Source organism: Aulonocara stuartgranti, assembly GCF_965226115.1.
Source record: "Aulonocara stuartgranti genome assembly, chromosome: 2".
In the NCBI taxonomy this organism is placed as follows: Eukaryota; Metazoa; Chordata; class Actinopteri; order Cichliformes; family Cichlidae; genus Aulonocara; species Aulonocara stuartgranti.
The window spans coordinates 26,863,521-26,884,642 of record NC_138940.1 but is presented as its reverse complement, the minus strand read 5'-3'; the positions used below and the strand labels follow the sequence as shown (position 1 = coordinate 26,884,642).

The 21,122-nt window shown below is 40.5% G+C and overlaps 3 protein-coding genes across 3 annotated transcripts; 2 read left to right on the top strand and 1 right to left on the bottom strand.

Moving 5' to 3' along the window:
* The first annotated feature begins 1,148 nt into the window (after positions 1-1,148).
* On the top strand, positions 1,149-9,647 carry ddx41 (DEAD (Asp-Glu-Ala-Asp) box polypeptide 41). The gene is made up of 17 exons (XM_082558215.1): positions 1,149-1,349; positions 2,983-3,078; positions 3,298-3,448; positions 3,557-3,631; positions 3,755-3,815; positions 3,904-4,040; positions 4,136-4,208; positions 4,289-4,442; positions 5,872-6,008; positions 6,285-6,447; positions 6,933-7,064; positions 7,176-7,247; positions 7,337-7,433; positions 8,375-8,524; positions 8,622-8,693; positions 9,028-9,138; positions 9,283-9,647. Exons 1-17 carry the CDS (start codon positions 1,323-1,325, stop codon positions 9,417-9,419), a joined length of 1,845 nt encoding a protein of 614 aa, XP_082414341.1. The 5' UTR covers positions 1,149-1,322; the 3' UTR covers positions 9,420-9,647.
* Positions 9,648-9,717: 70 nt separating this feature from the next.
* On the top strand, positions 9,718-15,741 carry dok3 (docking protein 3). Its single transcript, XM_082558228.1, has 5 exons — positions 9,718-10,064; positions 10,949-11,251; positions 11,546-11,636; positions 13,433-13,620; positions 14,015-15,741. The coding sequence occupies exons 1-5, from the start codon at positions 10,008-10,010 to the stop codon at positions 14,885-14,887; spliced, it is 1,512 nt and encodes a 503-aa protein (XP_082414354.1). The 5' UTR covers positions 9,718-10,007; the 3' UTR covers positions 14,888-15,741.
* Positions 15,742-15,763: 22 nt separating this feature from the next.
* On the bottom strand, positions 15,764-17,019 carry atoh1b (atonal bHLH transcription factor 1b). The gene has a single exon (XM_082558237.1). The coding sequence runs from the start codon at positions 16,561-16,563 to the stop codon at positions 15,778-15,780; it is 786 nt and encodes a 261-aa protein (XP_082414363.1). The 5' UTR covers positions 16,564-17,019; the 3' UTR covers positions 15,764-15,777.
* Between the last annotated feature and the right edge of the window lie 4,103 nt (positions 17,020-21,122).

Here is a 21,122-nt window from a genome sequence, read left to right as displayed (position 1 = left end):
CTTCTCTTCTTGGAGCAGAGGAGACAGTTACATTATATTACTTGCAGAGAAGCCGCAGTACCTCTGCTGGTTGCTCACAGTTTTGAATTGGAATAATGTTTAATGTTCATTTTAAAGAAAATCAATTACCGAAAAGTGACAATGCATGATTTTTCTGCCAACCTGTTTTATTATGAAATGAATGTTTGGCAGTTGGTACACCAGCAACACTAAAATGTTTTAAAATACATTTCTGTTAAATGTATTATTTGGCCAACAGAATACATCCAAAAAACAAATCCAGTTAAGTATCCCTGCAGATACATCCCCATGCATGACGTGCATGAAAGAAAAATCTAAACACTGTCCCAAAATTCAGTGTCTGTCGCTTCAGTGTCAGTCCTCCTGTGATGTTAGTCTTGAACAATTATCTCTTATAAGTGATATCCAGTATACATTCTGTATGTGTATATCTTTAAAAGGACACCCTTGAACACGGTTTCTCAAACACTTTTTTACCCTTCTGAATCCCAGCAGTAACAGTACACCAGTGTGAAATGTTCATTCTGCCACTGGAACAAAAAACCTTGTTTGTTGTACATACTGAATGAATAATTTTTGCCCACTTGAGCCCTAGTCATGGGCTCTGTCTGGGATGCATTTTCCAACCATATTACTCACTTTCCCTTTACTGTGACCTCGATGGCACCCTCCACCTCAGCTAACCCAGTGAGACCCCAATCTTGATCTATGTTACAATGGCAAATATCACAAAGGAGACCTTTGGTTTTGACACCGGCCTTGAGTTTCACATCAGTATCAATGTTTTAGCTGATGGCTTTCATTGAAATGAATGATGTTTTGTTTTTTTCCTGAATCTGTGCTGAGATTTTGTTTTAATATAATATCTCTGATGCTTTCCAGGTTATATTCAATTAGAGAAGATTATCTTAATGTTTCGAATGTAGATTTATACTATACCAGTAATAGCCAAGTGTATGTTGGCTTGTTTCTTCTTTTTTTTAAGAAAAAAAATCACTTTTGATACTGTGAAAAATCTTTCGTTCGGAAAGATTAAAAACAATACAGTTTTGACAAAAAGTGTGGTGTTTGCTTTTTACATTTCTCTTTTACTGCATTTACTTGAAGCGCTTCGTGATTGGGAAATTGCTCGCTAAGTTTTGACCCTTCCAGCCCTCCGTCCGGTATCAAGGCTTCCTCTCCTCTGCGTACTGTGTAAACATGCGGATTAGATACTTTTGTTAAATTGTATGCTTTCGTATTTTCCCGAAAAACTTCGAAGCAAAGGCATTTAAAGGGACGTTAGGTTATTCTTAAATAAAATGGAGACCGAAAACCGACCTCAAAAGGTAAGTTAAACAGCCATACTTTAAAGATGCTACGCTAACCAGGGTTAGCTAACGGTAACATTAGCTAGCTTTAACCTAATCTTCGAGTCGTTTTGCTATCTGTTGGAGTCGAGCTCACTTGGCAACCTTAATAGAAGCAAATTAAAGTGGTTGAATAACAGACGGTTCATATTAATTCTGTACAATCGTTTTTATTAAATCGCTACTATTAGCATTAGCCATGATGCAGTGCTAAAACATTTACTATAAAGACGTAAAGTTGACGTATGCGATATCAAGTGGTTATAGTAAGAGACAGCATAAATGTGGCCCTGTGGATGTAAAATTAGGATAAAACTTGAAAATATTTTAAAAATTAGATTTCATTCTTTAATAATTATGATTAGTAACGAGCTTTTGGGGCAAGAAAACAAGAAATGCATCATGCTATGATGTAGAGAAAGTCACTGACGTCCAACAGTCTGAAAAGGGTTACTAGAGCCAGCCGCAGTGAGAGGCATTATAGTGAAACGGAGAAAGCTTGGTGGAGAACCTTCCTAGGTGTGGCTGAACTGTAGGCCTCGCTTCAGTTAAGTTCAGTCTTCATGATTCAACAATAAGAAAGAGACTTCTACTGTAGATGCATGTAGAAATGGATGCTACAAAGCATGACTGCTCATCACTGCCTTTGTTACCTGTTGACGATCAGGTTCTGGCTGCTGAGCTGGGATCAGCTGACACTCCACTTTAACATAACTCTGAGTTGCCAGAAAGTTTATTCTGTTCATCTGAATCATCTTTCTGGGATTCCTGGATGACTTAGCATGCATCAAGACATCACTCTGGGTTCTCTTCTAGCTTCATGTTAGCATGCTAGCTGTGCAGATGTTTGCAAGTGTTGTGATAGCAGTATAATGCAGTTGATGCAAGATTACCATCGTGCTCCTGTCCTTTTGTGAAATAAAATAAAAACAATGTTCACATTTCCACTTCTGTAAAGTTGTAGACTTCTACACCTTTTTCCTTCTCCCTACGGGAAGTGAAATCGGTCTATTGTAGGGAAGAAAAAGATGTTAAATTGTTCCCACATCCTGACTTTTATCTCTGTGGCTTAACGAGAGTGTAATATGGATTAGTGACCACTTGCTTTGATTATAGTAATGCACTTTATGTTTTTATCGACCAGGTTTCACCGTCACGTTTACAAGTGGCTCAGAATGCTGCTGCTCATCTGCTTACAGAGACACGCAAACACAAGCACATTAATGTGTTGTTGTTGTTTAAAAAGTTGTTAGTAGGTTAGTATAGTAGTGTGATACAATATGCTTACAATAATGCCTTGTACCCAACACCGCTGACATACATGTACTAGTCGCAAGCATATGATTTGAGTGTCTATTGATGTTCAGTAAATATAATTTTATGAAATAAGAGCGTGGTTGTTATTTGGATGCTATCAATAGTCTACCATCATCAGACTGCTTTTATATCATCAGGTTTGTGCTCCATAATGTTCTGTGTGGCAGAAGTTTTATTCAAAGGTCCTGGTTGTATCTGTGGAGAGCCAATATCTCTTAGAGAATAACAGAGACACACTAAGGCAGCTGTGTAGCTGATAACATGTAAATTAGCATATGTATATATATTTTCACAGAGATCCCATGACGAGGATGAAAGGACTGGCTCAGAAGGATCGGAGGATGACGACTACGTTCCATATGTTCCAGTCAAAATCAGAAAACAGCAAATGGTGAGTTACTGAACATTGTTCTGATTGAGTTTTATGCAGGTAGTAACTGCCAACTCTTGTTTTCATAGTGGGAAAACATTGACCTTATTGAGTAGATTGGAGAAATTGACTAGATCTGGTTGATCCACATTGACTGCAGTTTTTTTTCTAATAAATGAAACTTCTAAAAATGTGACATGTATCAAAATTAAATACATTTATAACTTTTCTGACTTATAGCTACAAAAGATGTTGCGCTTGCGAGGGAAAGCGGTGGATGAAGAACAGAAGGACAGTGGGGAGGAACAGAGGGATGAAGATGAGGCTCTTGGTCCACGCTCCCATATTAGTCTCCTCGACCAGCATCAACACCTCAAGGAAAAGGCAGAAGGTATCTAGTTCAAAGTAGACCCATTCTGTGGTCTGATACTTCTGTGTTTAACTATTCAGTTTTTAAGTTTTTTATGACCTTAACTTGTTTTTATTTTTATACCTACAGCTCGGAAGGAATCAGCCAAAGAGAAGCAGCTGAAAGAGGAGGAGAAGATCCTGGAGAGTGTTGCAGAGGGCAGAGGTAAACTAATGGTTTCTGTTTAGCCTTCTTGAATTAGATGTTGGTAGGCATGGGAAAAGTGTGGTAAACTATCTGAATTTGCACAAGTTCTTTTGGCAACGTTCATCTCTCTTCTTCTGCCAGCTCTGATGTCTGTGAAGGAAATGGCCAAAGGTATCATATATGATGATCCTATAAAAACAAGGTAAGCTCCTTATCACAGAATTCCATGTAGTCAGTTTCTCTTTGTAGTTTCTTTTTTAATATTCTTTCGTCCCAAATATATTGTATAGCTGGAAAGCACCACGCTACATCCTGAATATGCCAGACACCAGACATGAGCGCGTCAGGAAGAAATTTCACATCCTGGTTGATGGCGACGGCATTCCAGCTCCTATCAAAAGCTTCAGAGAGATGAAGCTTCCACCAGGTGACAGCGGACTCTGCCCAGTACATCAAAAACACTGACTCATGGTTCACAGTGATCATCAACTGACAACAAATCTGTGTTTGTTTTTCCTGCAGCAATTCTGAAAGGTTTGAAAAAGAAGGGAATCATCCACCCAACACCAATTCAAATACAAGGAATCCCAACAGTGTATGTATAAATAGAATACAAAGGCTGTAATGTAAATTCTATTTTTTAAGTACATTTAAAGGAACCCTGTTTGTCTGTAGTCTTTCAGGTAGAGACATGATTGGAATCGCCTTCACTGGATCAGGAAAGACTTTGGTCTTCACTCTGCCGATCATCATGTTCGCGCTGGAGCAAGAGAAAAGACTGCCTTTCTTTAAGAGAGAGGGACCGTATGGACTTATCATCTGTCCTTCAGTAAGAAAAACATAATCAGCACATTTATATCGGTCATTTCACATAAATTTAAATATCTGATAAATGTATTCCTTCGTTTCTTAAAATGTACCACTGATGCACATTCATGGTTTTTAGACCAAAACTATTACTTTTACTAAAATTACCTACTAATAATATATATTTTTAAAAATAGAGTTCAAGATGTTGATTAATGGACATTAAAAAATGTTCACCTTCATTGTGCTGTTCTGGGCTTCAGGGTGAAATCTCAGAGAAAATGGCCTCATGTGGGGCCACTTTCATGTTTGTACTCTAGGAGTGCTATCTCCTCAAAATCAAATACTCAAAGTGTATATTTCAGCAGCAAAGTCTCTTTCCAGAGGCCTTGCTACTAAAAAGAAACCTTAGCTAAACTATAGCTGAAGATAGTGCTTACTGTCGTAGGCAGGTTTAATTCAATACAAATAAAACAGTGCCTGCAAATAACTCCCAAAGATGACAGTTTGACATTCATAAAAATTATATTTTTGCACCAATGAGGTGATTCCGAAAGAGCTATTAGCGAAAAACCTGACATATCTCGGCATGATGTAAAATACATCCTTGAAAAATTTGAGAAACTGGACAAAGAAAAACATTGAACCACAAAATTAATTTTTCTGTGCAGGAATGTAAGAAAACACTACAATTGGCATCTCAATTTAAAAAAACAAAACAAGTAGTTTACTAATGTTTCTGCTTTTTTGTAAAACTTAAAATTTGGAAATTGATCATTAACAATAATTATATATTAGCTGTATAAATATCATTTTGATTAATGAACTTGTGCATACTGCCAAATTAATAAATGATACAGTGGAACCCCGACTTGCGAAATTAATTCGTTCCCGAGGGTCTTTCGTAAGTCGAAAATTTTCGTAAGTCGAAGCACCCATCGCACCTTTTGAGTGAACGATGGGCTATAGGCTAATTGCTAACTGCAACAACAATACATCGTTCAAGTGGAACAGCGAAGCGCAAGTACGAAAGCCAAGGGGGTTGTCACATGATTCGGAAGGCATTGTGGGTATTCTGGGCTCAGCCAATTAGAGCCAACGGATTTTGTTACACAGGCATTTTGCCGTAACACGGGCAGAAATATTGCCGTTAAGTGCCTTTGTAACTTGAATTTTTCGTTAAATGAGGTATTCGTAAGTCGGGGTTCCACTGTAACATAAAATGTAACATAAAAAAATAATATAGGTAATTACCAATACTGTTAATTATGGGCAGTTGTAGCATACTATGATCTAAATAGAGGAAACAAAGCCTTTTCAAATATTCATGCACTGTGAATTTTTCGTGCCCTTTGGAAAAGATGACATTAGCTTTGAGAACCTCTGTTTTTCTCATCCCTCTGACTCCTGAATCCTGTATGTGTGTTTTATAACCCGGTGTGTTATTGCAGCGAGAGCTGGCGAGGCAGACACATGGCATCATAGAGTATTACTGCAAGCTGCTGGAGGAGGAGGGAGCTCCTCAGCTGCGCACAGCCCTCTGCATCGGAGGAATGTCTGTCAAGGAGCAGATGGAGGTAGTAAAACAGTAAGTACAGCTGAAGGTGTTGTGAAAAAAATCTGGATTTCAACCAGAATTCCCATTTCAGTGTCAAGCAAAAAATTGCACGATTCAGCCCTAACGTTCAGCGAGGAACAAAAAAAGTGACGTGTTCCTGAATCAGTGCTTTAACGTACAGCATGCATAAAGCTCAAAAGCATTACTACCTAAACACTGATAGTACTACACTACTACACTTTAAAAAGCCAAAATGTCATGTGATGTTGTGGACTAATTTTCTCTCCAACTCTGTCTTGGTTAAAGCGGCGTCCATATGATGGTTGCTACACCTGGAAGATTGATGGACTTGCTGCAGAAGAAGATGGTGGGTCTGGACATCTGTCGCTACTTGGCTTTGGATGAAGCTGACAGGATGATAGATATGGGTTTTGAAGAAGACATCCGAACCATCTTCTCTTACTTCAAGGTGAGGCAGTCCTTCATGGCTCTAGCTTTTAAATGTTACAGCACTATTGCAGTAGTTTTTCCTCATCCATTTTTCTGTGTTGTGCTTGCTCTATCCTTCACCAGATAAGTAGCTTTACAAAGCCAGCCTACCAAGGCCAGACAGCATAATGTTTATTACACTAGAGAACTGAGATTCCTCTGCTTCTCTCAAACATAACAATAAATTCCTTTTTTCTTGTTTCACAAATCCACACCTTGGCAGAGTACAATAGGCTTTTTGTTGTTACTGCACTCACTAAAGTTCTCTATTCAGTCTGACTTTAACTGCTTTTGAGACATCAGTTTCCAGGTAGTCATAGTACTTTCAGAGGTAATACATTTCTTCATAATATAAGCTCTACTAGCAGTTGCAAAGAAATATTTCTTCCAGTTGATGCTGGATTTTTTATTTTCATGCCAATTTTTTCATGAAAACATTTGCTTTCTGTTTGTTTCCTAATCTAGGGTCAAAGACAAACCCTGCTTTTCAGTGCCACTATGCCCAAGAAAATCCAGAACTTTGCCAAGAGTGCACTGGTCAAACCCATTACTATTAACGTGGGCAGAGCAGGAGCTGCCAGCTTGGATGTCATCCAGGTGACTTTATCTTTCACTAAAATAGTCGTTTGTCTCAGTCACAGATATGGTTTGCCTTCCAAATGCATATGTAAAAATATTAATGAAATAAATATTTTTATGTGTGTGCAGGAAGTGGAGTACGTCAAAGAAGAGGCTAAGATGGTGTACCTCTTAGAGTGTCTCCAGAAAACATCTCCTCCAGTTCGTACTTTCACGTGTTTGACACTTTTATAAAGAGTTCTTATAAAGAATTAAAGCAACACGTCACAAGTCCTTTTTCATTCTGACAGGTGCTGATATTTGCTGAGAAAAAGGCGGATGTAGATGCCATCCATGAGTATCTGCTGCTTAAAGGAGTAGAGGCAGTGGCCATACATGGTGGAAAAGGTATGCAGAGTCTAAATATTTCATTTAAATCATTGTCAGAGTGCCAGTTCATTATGTGCACCTTGCTAGTACCATGAAACCTTGGAACCTTTTTCCTTCAGAGCTGCCTTAATTCTTTATGGCAACTTCAACAAGCTACTGGAAACATCCCTCAAAGACTCTGGTCCATATTGACGTGATTGCAATAGCATCACACAATTACTGCGGATATGTCGGCTGCACATCCATGATGTGACTCCCCTGTACTACCACACCTCAAAGGTGCTCTGTTGGATTGCGATCTGGTGACTGTGGGGGCCATTTGAGTTCAGTGAACTCACTGTTATGTTCAAGAAACCAGCTTGAGATAATCTGAGCTTTGCAACCTGGAGGTTTATCCTGCTTGAAGCAGCAAGTAGAAGGTGGATATATTGTGGTCTTAAAGGGAAAGACTTGGTCAGCAGGAATATTTAGGTAGGCTGTGGTGTTTAAATAGTGTTCAGTTGGCACTAAGGGGCCCAAATTGTGTCTCTATGTGCAACCACCATTAGCCTGAATCGTTGATATAAGGCAGGATGGCAGCATTCTCTGTAAACCCTAAAGATGGTTGTGTGAGAAAATCCCAGTAAGTCAGCACTTTCGGTACCAGTAAGTATCTCATGCGGAAAGTCATTTACATAATGCTCAGTTTGAAATTCAGCAAGTAATTTTGGCCATGTCTGCATGCCTGACTGCATTGAAATTCTGCCAGGTGTACCTAATCAAGTGGCTGGTAAATGTATTTAGTATGTGCAAAGCCATATCTTTGTTGTTTTGTAGTTGCTCATCATCACCACTAGATGCCATCTTTCTTGCAAATGTCACCTTCATGGTTTCTGCTTCATGGGTTCCGGTGATGCAGAATTGTTTCTGCTTCTTAGAAAATGTTGTTTTTATTGAGATAAATTTCTGTATTTTTCCAGATCAAGAGGAAAGAACAAAAGCCATTGAAGCATTCAAAGAAGGAAAAAAAGATGTGTTAGTGGCCACTGATGTTGCCTCCAAGGGTCTGGATTTCCCAGCTATTCAGCATGTAGTGAACTATGACATGCCAGAAGAGATAGAAAACTATGGTAAGAGAATAATATGCATATGGCTTTACCTTCATCACGTATTTGTTAGTTCTTCTAAAATTTCTCAGGCTGATTTGACAAAATTTTCCCGTTTCAGTCCATAGAATAGGAAGAACTGGACGATCGGGCAAAACTGGAATTGCCACAACTTTCATCAATAAAGGCTGCGGTAAGGACACAACCTAAAGATAAAATTAGATTGATTACTAAGGAGGGAGAGTAACCTCTCTGAGAATGCTAGCCAGTGTAAGCCATGCTCTATTTATGTCGCTGACCAAAGTAAAAAAGTAACGTCGTTAAGGTTTGTCCAGTAATTACAGATACTGGATGTCTTTGAAACACCACTGTATGGTTTTAAACATGGTAATTTACTCATACAGGCATGGCATAGCTGAAGTGGTGCCGGCTTTTTAATGGGAAATAACTTATTGTAATAAATTTAGTTAGGTGGATCAGTGTTTAAGTACAGTTAAAATTTAACCAGTCTATGTGTTTGTTTATAGATGAATCCGTTCTGATGGATCTGAAAGCTCTGCTTGTTGAAGCCAAGCAGAAAGTTCCTCCAGTCCTCCAGGTACTCCAGACCGGAGACGAGACCATGCTGGACATCGGAGGCGAGTTGTCCCACCTCAATAGCTACTTCTTAATCATGTTTTTTGGTTTCTTTTTGAATATTGACTGCCTCGTGTGATATGACTGAAGCCAGTTGCATTCTTTACAATCCTTTCCTTACATCAGATTCTTCTTTCTTTCTTCAGGCGAGAGAGGATGTACATTCTGTGGTGGTCTTGGTCATCGTATTACAGACTGTCCCAAGCTGGAGGCCATGCAGACCAAGCAGGTCACCAACATTGGAAGGAAAGACTACCTGGCTCATAGCTCAATGGACTTCTAAGAGTCTTTCATTAGGGGCAAGATTCTCCAGTGCTGAACAAAACTTGAAAGCATTTCTGAGGAAACTGTACAGCAATGTGTCACATCACCGAAGAAAGGAAGTGGATATTATAACCCTCCCAACATTGTAGATGAGATGACCGATTGCTTCGCCTTTCCGTCAGTTTTCTCACTTTGTAGCATAGATTTCTGCAGCTCTGTAAATAAAACCACTATATTTGTTCTTGTTTTTCTTTTGTGTACATTTCTTTTGTCTGTGTCTTCTGGAAAAAGTGACAGGTGTGGCTTAAGTGTGGTATGGTGAGGAAGTTGCTACAAGATATAGACAAATGCAAAGGGAAGTTGACACAAGACAACAGCAGCACACAACTCATGTCCTTTCTTTTGCAACAGCTAAAACGCAGATCAGAGAGATACTTTATCACACACCAAAGTATGCAAGAAAATAAAGGCTGTTAGTGACGTAAAGGAAACATTTATTCTTGTGGCCAAAGGAACCTAATTTTAACTTCGTTGGCAGTTTCATCTTGGCCACAGAGCAGCGACTGGTGTAAGAGACTACAGGTTTTCACAGTCAGCGCTCACAAGCATGGAGGTCATCTTCAAAGAGGGAATGCTGTACCTTCAAGCTGTCAAATTTGGAAAAGTAAGTTTTATAGGCATTCATCACATGTGGAATATATCGACTTGTTTCTTACCTGCTAGTTGATCAAAAGGCGTTAGTGACTCTAGTAGTAAATCTAATGGAAATGTTTAGTCCCATTTAATTTGTTAAACGCTGACATAACCAATAGCTGTATCTCAAAATCATTTTTAGTATTTCATGAAAGTCTAAAACTTTAGTGTATAACCGAACGCTCATGCACTCAGATCAGTGTGAGTATTTCATCCTTTAACCCAGTTTGGCAGCAGTAGAGTCACAGGAACATTAACCTACATGAAAATGAATAATCCTTCCGCTACATTAAGTAAGAGAAAGGCGAGTGTGAAGCTAAATCTGTTGAATGTTTAAAAAGTCATGCGTGGATATGTGGATAAAGTAGTAAAGATCTTATATTTGTTCTTTTATATACTAAACAGCGTTAAATATCAATAACCAAAACTTACTATACCTGTGTATCATAGTATTTAAGTCTTACAGCTGTTTTGTATATGTCAGGCTGTGGTTTGTGAACATCCTGGCATCACTGAACAGCGGCTCATTTGTTCTGTGAAAGTAACCTGTGATGGACAGAGGACCATTTCTACTTAAGATCTCCTACAGATAGTAAATAATGATACACACATATATATATATATATATATATATATATATATATATATATATATATATATATATATATGTATGTATGTATGTATGTATATATATATATATATATATATATATATATATATATATATATGTGTGTGTGTGTGTGTGTGTGTGTGTGTGTGTGTAGCCACTTGGTAGCCACAAAGGAAAGATGCCATTCTTGCTTAATATCTTATTACCTCCCACTTATTAATAGTCACTTTTTATCATTTCATCAGAAAACATGGCGGAAAATGTGGATGGTGCTTTATAAACCCAGCTCTCAGGGGGTTGGCCGATTGGAGTTCTATGCTCTAGCTGACAGCAGCTGTGTTACCGAGCAGAAAAGGATGTGCCGGCAGAAAACACCAGAAAGAAAAGTCGTGCGTCTAATTGACTGTCTCAGTGTCACGTTTGCACCAAAGGAGTCTTGCCCGGCTGGCTGCACAGCCTTCTACCTAAACACCACACAGTCAACCTACATCTTAGCCTCCACATCAAGCCAGGACTGGGTGAATGCCCTCTGTCATCTAGCCTTCCAGGTATCACACATCTCCAATCCTGAACAGTACAAATATGACCTTTCCTTTTATGTCACTGGTTAGGTTTTAATTTTTGGGAAAGGTCAGTAAGGACAGACTCTGCCCACATCCAGAGACAAGTAGCATAATAAGGAAGTTAATGCAGTATCTGTAACTTCTGTCCCTTTTACTTCTCTAATTCTTGTGCTTGCACAAGCTATGTACCTTCTTGCATCTTACCACTTTAAAGCCATAAAACAGTGATAAGAGGTACTTGTACACTCCATGTAATGTTTACCATGCCACTGTTTACAGAAGGATCCTGGAGAATCAGACAAAGGGGATTTTGAGCAAGATAATGGCTTGACCATGGCGGACAATGATCTTTACGCATCTTGGAAAAGCGGTAATGCAAGCACGTCTACACATGATTAGGGATCAGGCACAAGAAATCGAAAACAAATAAAAATGTGCAGGTCTTATTTCTGTAGCTTGTCTATTCGTCCTACACACACCTGTTGAACTCTGTGTACTGGTTAATAAGAGAGTGCGTGAAAACTACTAGTCTTAGAAGATGAGGTAAGAAAAAGGGGAAGGTTGGTGTAATTTCCCCCCCCGAATATACAAGGAACTATTTTAGACTTTTCTTTATTTTACTAATTTACTATTCACACCCAGGTTGGAAGAGCCAGTGTGGCTATTTACATCCAGGAGCATGGCACAGAGAAGCAATCAGGTGTCCATAGTAATGTTATTTGCACACAGGAACACGTTGCCAGAATTTCTGATACAAGTAATATTAACTCAAGGTTATTGTTGTGAAAGGGTCTATTTTAATTAAAATAACACACCTATGCCACTTTATCACATGTTTTGAGAAACCTAGTTTCAAAGTCAGGATATAATAGCTAAAAATTACATTTGTTGCTATTACTTCCAAATTCCCCAATAATAAGCATAACTATAGAGCTAAAAGTATGGTGTTTGACTCCTTCGTCAACGCCAACCTCCTCCAGCAATCAGCTTGCATTTTACTGGTGTTTCATTTTAGCCCATTTTTGCTACACTGCTAATAGATTTGAAAAGTTACATTACAAAAATACTTCGACTTACTCCCCAGTTATAAATATGGCCAGCCGTTTCTTTATCAGGGTTTTATTGCGGTGTACTAGCTCACATTAAACTATCAAAGGCTTTAATGAGCTTACAAAACTTAACGACCTGTGCCACTTTATCGCATGTTTTGAGGAAGGTACTTGCAGGGTTGGGGTTTTTTTTTTTTTGTTTTTTTTTTTAAGCAGGAAGTGATATAAATGAAAAGATAAACAACCCCTGCGAGGGCAGTTATGTTCTAAAAATGATGAATACGTTTGCGTCCCCCCCACCAAGCTCAGCATCACTGTACAGCCCTCAAATATACCTCAGACAGGTTAAAAAATGCACCACAAGGGTTCATCGTAAGCAAAACCACAGCTTAAGACCAACTTCCTGTTTCAAAGGCAGCCCGCTTTACCCAGTGTTTTTGCCTTCCCACAGATTTTACAAGCACTAACGATAGATCACCTTCAAACAAATCCTTTAACAGTCTGTCTGACTCTCTGATCAGTGACGTTTCTTCCGGTTTCCAACACTGTAGCAAAATTACTCAGCTGACGTCAGCAGGTAACTTGGTGACTGAAGTGCTTCCACAACCAAAGGATATAATGGGCGATAATTTGATTTATTATTATTACTTGTAAATTCCCCATTAATAAGCCTAAACCTGTGAGTATATTATAATAAAAAAGAGATATTTCAGTAGGATAAGCAGAGAAGAAAATGGATGGAAATATTTCACAGCATCATAAATTCAAGACATCAGCAGAAATCCCCTATATATATGGGAGCGGGCGCTACAGCCGCTAATTTATTCAAACATGAAAGCCAGAATGTATCAGCGTCAGCAAGCTCTGACTTATACAAATGCATTTCTCTTCATTTCCTAATGGATTACACTTCTCAACAATCCAGAAAAGCCAGCCTCACAGAGAGATTAGTAGAAGGCAAGCAATTTTAAATCAGATTTTTCAAAATTAAAAAGTATTTGGTGTGCATTTATTTCCTGTGCTGCTCAGACCTCTTGTGGGGAAAAAAAAACCCAACCCTTTGTGTGTAGTTGCGAAACACTAACCCTTGTGTGATGTCATGTGTTCCTGTCTTTAGAGCTGACGCTTCCTCCAAACCAGTACCAAGTAACCATCCAGAGCACAGAGGCGTCCAAGAGGTGCAAGCTGTCTGGGAAGTACCTGGTCTCCATAGAAGGGGAGGCAATAGAGCTGCTGGACATGAGAACTCGTTACATCATCTTCGACTGGCCATACAAGCTCCTACGCAAATTTGGTCAGATTGAGGTAAAGCACTAGATGTTGTGCAGTCCCTATGCTGATGATAAACCAGGTATTCCAGTGGGTTTATTTAGAATTTCTCAAAGGGAAAAGCTTTGTAAAACACACTCATTGACTTTTGTGCCAAGAGTTGGAAGAAAAAAATTACTACCACTCTGTTTGTACTCTAAATATGAAGCGACAGCCAGCAGCTTGTTAGCCCAGAAACGGAGGAAAACAGCTACTCTGGCTTTGTTCAAAGGCAGCAAAATCTCTAAAGCTCACTAATTAACATGCTGCTACTCGTTTGTTTATTCTGCTGCTGCTGCAAAAAAAAATTTAATTCAAAGCTGAAGTATTGCATATTTTATAAAATGGCAAATGTATTTCCTAACATGAGGATCTTTGGCTGTGATTGCAGGGGGGATTCAGCATCGAAGCAGGCCGTCGCTGCAAGTCGGGACAAGGCGTGTTCATGTTTCTGACCCAGCATGGTCCCCAGATCTTTCAGACTATATCTAAGCAGTGCACAGTGGAGAGGAATACAGCAGTGCAGCCTCCCAGTGCCAACAGAAGATCACTAATTGACCCGTTTCCTGCTCCCCCGCCTGCCACAGCTCACTCTTTCGTCGACCCTTCCATCTACAGTTTTCCAGATGTTTCAGCCGACACAGAGGACAAGCTTACCGGCGATTACCCCATTTATGACGACCCTGTGCAGCAGATAAAACAGCTATCACTCAAGCCTCCTCTCTTGGGCAGCAACGAGGCTGTGGCAGAGGAATCTGAGGATGAGGATGAGCAGGAATGGTGCTATTCCCTGGAGGCTCTAAATCTGGATAACAATATTGAGGACAGCATTTACTGCAACTTACCGAGAGGCACGCCTCCTTTGATGAGAAAAGCCGAGGCAGATAATTCAGATTGCATTTATTCAGGGATAAAAAAAGTCAATTCTCTGACAAATCTTCAGCAGGAGCCTTCCTATCCCCCCTTACCATTGCCTGTACCCCCACCTCCTCCCTTATCATCCGCTTACTCCTTAGCCAAACCCCAAAACCAGCATGCGCTCCCTGTGAATAACTCCTTCCAGCCAGAATACAATACACAAGCAGACTACGATGAAGACGATTTGAATGAGACTGAGGAGGCCAATAGCTCCTCTGCTCAAGTTACCCCCTCAGAGGTGCCTGGCAGTTTTAAACACAGGCTGGCAGAAATCATTTCTAAGGACTTGGCAAAGTTCCAGCCTCCTCTTCCCTACGGAGCAAGCAGCCTCACATTTTCTCAGTAGACTATCAGTTAACAGACAGACTAGACAGGACAATTTTATCTGTGATAAATTGTCATAAAACACAATTAGTTTCTTTACTTCTATAAAATCCCCTCCACTGGGAACATGCAGTTAGGCATTCTGGCTCACAAGTGTTTGATTGTTTTTGCAGCTTGTTATATGAAAGATGCATCTGGAATACTTTTTAATCTGCAAATGCTGTTGCCAAAAAGAGAGATTTATTTTGTTTTCTTCTGCGGGAATGCTAGGCGAATACCTTTAATGTGACATTAACTGAGAAGGTGGGCGAGCATTTGCCCGCACCGTTTCATAATGGGAAAGCTGGGAGAGAAAACAAACGACCTCGCCTTGTTATGTTTGATGCGCTACACATCATCTTCATTATCATCCTCTCTGGAATCAGTTTGGTTTCTTAAGCAGAGTGAGGAGGGATTTGTCACATCAACTGTCAGTATCTGTAAAACAGAGTGGAAAAACCAATAACCCACATTGTGTTTTGCTGTAATTACTGCATGTGTTTTCTGACAATATCCATATAAAAACCACTTAAAAAGCACACTCTTATGTTAAGTATATCTTTATTGTACCAAAAGAGCCATCATAAAATACGCTATACATAAATAGAAAAATACTTGTTTATTGTTTTTGTTTGTTTTATTTGACAAATGTCACTAATGAAACTGGAAATGTGTCTAGTAATGGTTCAGAGTATAAAGTGCATAAAAAGGGCCTGCAAGAGTCCATCACATCCAAGCAGGTTTTTCTGAGTTTTACCTGTACTTTTACCTGTACAGGTAGTGCAGAATCTCAACTATTATTAAAAACAGGACTTTGAGAGCGTCTCTGCTGGTCAGCTGATATCTTCTGCCTTGTAAAGAGCTCCAAACAAGTTAAAAGTCAGTGGCACTGACTTTCTGCCACTGTTTCCCGCTTTGACCCTCCTCTGCGTCACTGAGATGTGAATATTCCCCATCGCTGCTGCTGGAACAAGTGCCTGATTTATTTGATTCCATGTCAGATGTAGGTCCAAGTAAAATCAGATGACCGATAGATGCGGAGGGGTCTCGCTGCTCTCCGGTCAGAGGTTTCGGGGACTGTGCAGCGGCTGCTGGCAGCAGAGAGTGAATCAGGCTCCTCCTGGAGGTCTTGTCTCCAGAGCCTGGACGAGGACTCCTGCACTCTGGGTGAACCACGCCGGCCAGGAGCTCAGACAGCTCTGTGATGTAAATCTGCGCCATCTGGAGGGTGTCGTATTTGGATAACTTTTTCTCGTTTTCCAGGGAGGGGATGACACTCCTGAGCTCGTCAAACGCTTTGTTCAACCCGTGCATCCTCCTCCTCTCCCTGGCGTTGGCCGCCACGCGCCTGTGTCTCTGAGGGCCGAAGTGGCTCGTCTTGCATCCATCTGGCGCCTTAGCAGGGTCTGTCTCTGTCATGCCTTTGGTGGTAACGCGGTCAGTGAATTCGGTCACTGGCACAAGTTTCTCCCGCGAGATGCCCGCTGCCTCTGCAGCCGCGTGCGCGTCCCTAATTGAGAGCGCACGGATTGAAGTGGAGGAAATCCAGGCTTTGGAGCTGATGTGGGCCAGGTTGTGCTGCTGCTGGTGATGCTGCTGCAGCAGAGTGAAGTCCTCTGGGTACTCCGACCAGCTCGAAAGTTCTGCTTTTGCAGCCATCACTGCAGTGTCCTGATGTGGTCGTGCACGGCAGGATATAAAGGTCGCACTTTCGCTTCAGCCGGTGCCAGAGTCTCTGGAGTGGTTTGCGCTGCGCCTACAATTTATACAGCCTCCCCTGTAGTCACCTTGGTGTCACTCCCAGCCCGCAAACAGCCCTGACAGCACTGTAGCCTCAGGAGGCAGCAGCCAATCGCACAATCCCCTCTGACCCTGTCTGTCAAAGAACAATTAGACAAAGCTCGACTTTTTCTCCTATTGTGCATTGTAACTCAATCACGACCTTGTTATCCCTAAAAGGAGACGAGTATTAATCATTTAAGAGCGTGCAATAGCCGACCTATGCTCTACCTAACGAAGCTCACCCTACTCATGAATGAAAATGTATAGAGAATGAATGATTATGTAATAAATTAAGTTATAGTCTATATTATGTGTCTATATTAATAAACGCGAGCTTGTATGGGAAAACGTTTGTCTTCTTTTTAATTACACAAGTGTGTTAGTCATATTTCTATAGTAAGTATGTGTTTTTCTATAAAGTCATCATCATCCTTTCCATGGAAAATGCATTTCGGCCTCTTTCTCACGAGCGCAGTAACCGACTCGTGATTGGTTCTGACCCGCTGAGAGCTGTGGTTGTGGAAAACAAACGTCCAAGTTTGTTCTCAAACAAACAGTAAAAGGCGCCCAATCATTCATTATTTGCAGAAGAATAATAAAACTAACAGGTGTGAGACAAGGATCGAGACACACCTATAGCTGAGGCGCAATAACTGATAAGTTGTCTGAAGGCGATTTATGAACCATTAAGAAAAGTTGGAAAGAAAAGAAAAACACTCCGTCATTTATTATTTATTGCTGTTATTTTTTTGCCGTTGTTGTCGTTACAAGATTAAGATTTTTCCCCTTTCAGACCCAGCCTCGAAGGAAGAAGATAAATTAGGCTACAAATTTTTGCTCAGGGTCACGTGGCCCCTGGCCTGTGCCTATCAGCTGGTGTCCCTTGGCACCGCTCACAAGCCACGCACCTCCGAGACGGTGTCACCCACGTCTCCCATATGCTGCCCACGGCGCTCACTGAGCTCTGACTCTGACATGAGAGCTAATCATTCATTAGGGCATCAATTACGGCGGAGAAACAACTTCAGCACCGGTGACGGACCTGTCCGCTGAGAGATCTGAGATGTTGTAGTGAGGAGTGACTGGGACAAATTTTGCATTCAGCGATCTCTCTCTCTCTCTCTCTCTTTCGGGGTCGAGTAGTAGTGAAGAAAATCACCGTGACCTGCCCCGCCGCCAGCAGTTTAATGAGGCCTGGTCTTACTTGAATAAATCGGCACGTTCTTCGTCCCGGGATGTCCATTCTTTTTTTTTTTCTTCTATTTAAAGAGGGCTGGGGGGGGCTACATGAATATTTCATTCCTTTAGCCCCAGTGCCAGCGCAACAGCCCGCAACCCTGCGTGCAGGCTTTAAAAAAATGCAGCTACACTTCCCATCTGGTGCGGGGCGTGAGGGGGGGAGTGGCAGTGGAGGCCGAGGAGGTGTGAGGAACATTTCTAAGGTCAACTTGCAGCGACCTTCTGTAGGAGACAGGCGAGAATGAAGGGAGGGGGGCCTTACTTTATCTTTACTTGAATGCGTTCTTCTTGAGTGGTGTTAGGCCACTGTACATCACTGTGACTAAATGATGCAATGACCCTGACTAAACTAAACAAATCAACTCTGTAACTGTTTCCTGCTGAAAATGCACAATGCAAAAAACATGAACCTCAAATTGCACAAAAGTGTTTTGCAAAAAATTCCTCAGCAATTTCACAATGCAGTTCATGGCCATTGTGGCTATTGCTGCTTTGTAGTGCTATGTTCCCATATCAAGTAAACACAGGGCCAGTATTACCCATACCGATACCAACACCATTACTTTTAACCTGTAAAGCCAGTGTATGTAGGGGAGAGCAGTGTCATGTGTTATGAGATGACCATCGTGATTTTTAAAACACATCTGACCACATTCTAATGACCACTAATTCATCGTGATTTTTACTTTCCACAATACTTGATAAAACACACCTTTCAGCTTTTCGTGGATTTTAATACTGGGGTTTTTGGAGACCTATCTCTATTCTACTAGTATCCACTTGACTCGGTTTGGTTGTTTTCCATTACAACTGAGTGTGCAATGTGACCGAAAGTTCCACAATGTCATTTTAATGTGACACAAACACAAAACAACAATGGAGAATGAGGAGGCGATGGTGCTGCTTGGTCTATGGTTTTTGTCAGAATAAGGGGATCACGGTGTTCATTTTTTGTGTAGCCATTTCCCTCGTTGCCGGGTTTCAAAAACGGTGGTTTTGTTTTTTCTGAGGCGGTTGCTCTTAACTTGTCAAGTGATGCTGTTGACTGCTCAATGGGTGGCATGCAATATGTTGATGGCACATTTTTAGATTGACTCACTTTTCTCGGAACCCAGGCTGAGCAGGTACTAAACAAGTACTTGGTACCAGGTGCTACCACATAATGGAAAACTCTACAAACTGAGTTGAGTCAAGCCAAGTAGGTACTAGGGAAAAAGAGGCATAAATGTGTTTGTCTTTAAAGCACCTTTGGTCAGCTTTTTCTATTTAAAATGTGCTATAAACTACAACTAAAATAGACATGAAAGACAATAAAGAAAAATTTCACACATTTTTTATAGGGCATGCTTCAGGTGTTGTCATCATTTCCGAGAAAAATATTTAACACATTTAAGACATCATATTGAACTTAGAGGACAGAAATAAACATTGATCATGTTGCTATCCAACATCAATAGCGGAACAGGTATCGACGCTATCGATATTTGGATCTATCTGCGCACACTTATTGCTTTGCAAACAGTGAATAACAAACAAAGTTAGGTGGTGATGTAGCCCTGGTACATATCCCAGCGATTACTCCTTATCCTTGAATCATCCACAACCTAAACTCAACCAGCCAACCAACAGCAGATTCCACCTGAGTCAGCACATCTTTCCCATAGCTGCTGTTTAATTAGCACTAACCACCTAAGTTGTTACACTTGTAGGTGATTGCAAGTGGAAGGTACAAGTGCCCTTTGACCGGTTCGTGTTTGCTGGTAACTGAACTTTGTAAAGACTGGGGATTTTTTTTTATGTGTGGGTTATTCTTATAATGCTGACAAATAAGTCAAATGCCATAGTTAAAATTATTTACACTAATGGTGATATCACTGGGGATGCCCTCATCTTCTCAGTTGTTACTGTTGGGTGACTGTGACCCCGACCGATCTTTAAAACTATTTTTAAGGCTTTTTAAATGAGGTGTGAACCATATTTATATGTGAACTAAGTTCACATATAAATATGACTCTCTACTTTAACGATGCATTTTCTTGTTTCCTGGAAACAAATACAATAATACCTGGGTAGGTGACAATAAAGGAAATTAGATCTGTCTCTCTCTCTCTCTGTGCAAAAATAAACAAACCATTTACTAAAATGACAAAGTGCACTTCACCTCCCAACTATTTGCCTAACACACCAAATTATTACAGTAGAATTAGTATTACAGAATACCAGCAATTATCCGGAAATTATGACCCAACAAAGATAATAAAATAATAACCACAGTTCTGATTGTAATATGTTCTTAATAAACAAATAAATAACAATCAACACATATAAATGTGCTTTTGATGCATGCCTTTGAATTCCTGTTTACTATCCAGGCGTCCCCTTTGTTTTGCTCCACCCACTGAATCGCATCTAACCCTGTGTTGAGCGTGCTTTACGGTTGCCTAGCAACATGCAAACAGCCACACTAGTAAACTGTAGCTCAGCTGTTGGATTTCCTTCCTCGTCGCCAGCATTCAGTGGGGATGAATGCTCTATAAAGTGTGCCGTCGTTTCGCCTTGTGTTTTAATTAAAGACCTGTTAATTTCTGAACAAAAGACTGTTTCATTTTTTTTTTCTCGTGCACCAGGAACAGTGAACCTCTTGATGTTCGGCGGAGTCTGGTCTGTAATTATCCTCTCACACCCCGAGCTACGGAGGTGGTTCTAGTGAGCAAAGAGAGAAACCGTAATGCCCGGGTTTCAGGCGCAAATTAGGACAATTAGTGGCCTCATTAATTTGGGAAAATGGAAGTAATATTCTAGTTAAAGTAACGGTTCATTAAGTCAGTGCTATCTGTGGCAAAAGGCTAATTGATGAACTCTGAGAAGGACAGTAATAATGAGAGAAGACTTTTTCTCCGTACAGTAGCACTATTAGGGCTTTGTGTTTAATACCTGCTAATTTAGGAACAATATACTTGAGTGGTCGCCCCTGTCATCGCGAGAAGACCTCAATTGTTCCTTATTGAATTGGAAGAAAATGTCGCGATACCTGAGACAAAGTCACTGCAGGGTGCGGTTTAAGTACGAGGTTTGGAGTCAGCCCTGCACCACTGATCACAGGTGTTACCGGATACCTTCCTGAAGACACGTGTCACGTGTTTTCTAGCCTACTTTGATTACTCATTTGCACACTTATTCTCATTCTGTAATCCTGT

What these genes read in the sequence shown, in the direction of transcription:
- ddx41 (XM_082558215.1), top strand. Translation starts at nt 1,323, where the DNA reads ATGGAGACCGAAAACCGACCTCAAAAG. An exon ending in CCGAAAACCGACCTCAAAAG is followed by an intron (nt 1,350 to 2,982) that starts GTAAGTTAAACA and finishes ATATTTTCACAG; the next exon opens with AGATCCCATGACGAGGATGA. An exon ending in AGAGATGAAGCTTCCACCAG is followed by an intron (nt 4,041 to 4,135) that starts GTGACAGCGGAC and finishes TTTTTCCTGCAG; the next exon opens with CAATTCTGAAAGGTTTGAAA.
- dok3 (XM_082558228.1), top strand. Translation starts at nt 10,008, where the DNA reads ATGGAGGTCATCTTCAAAGAGGGAATGCTGTACCTTCAAGCTGTCAAA. An exon ending in TCTGTCATCTAGCCTTCCAG is followed by an intron (nt 11,252 to 11,545) that starts GTATCACACATC and finishes CACTGTTTACAG; the next exon opens with AAGGATCCTGGAGAATCAGA. An exon ending in GCAAATTTGGTCAGATTGAG is followed by an intron (nt 13,621 to 14,014) that starts GTAAAGCACTAG and finishes CTGTGATTGCAG; the next exon opens with GGGGGATTCAGCATCGAAGC.
- atoh1b (XM_082558237.1), bottom strand. Translation starts at nt 16,563, where the DNA reads ATGGCTGCAAAAGCAGAACTTTCGAGCTGGTCGGAGTACCCAGAGGAC.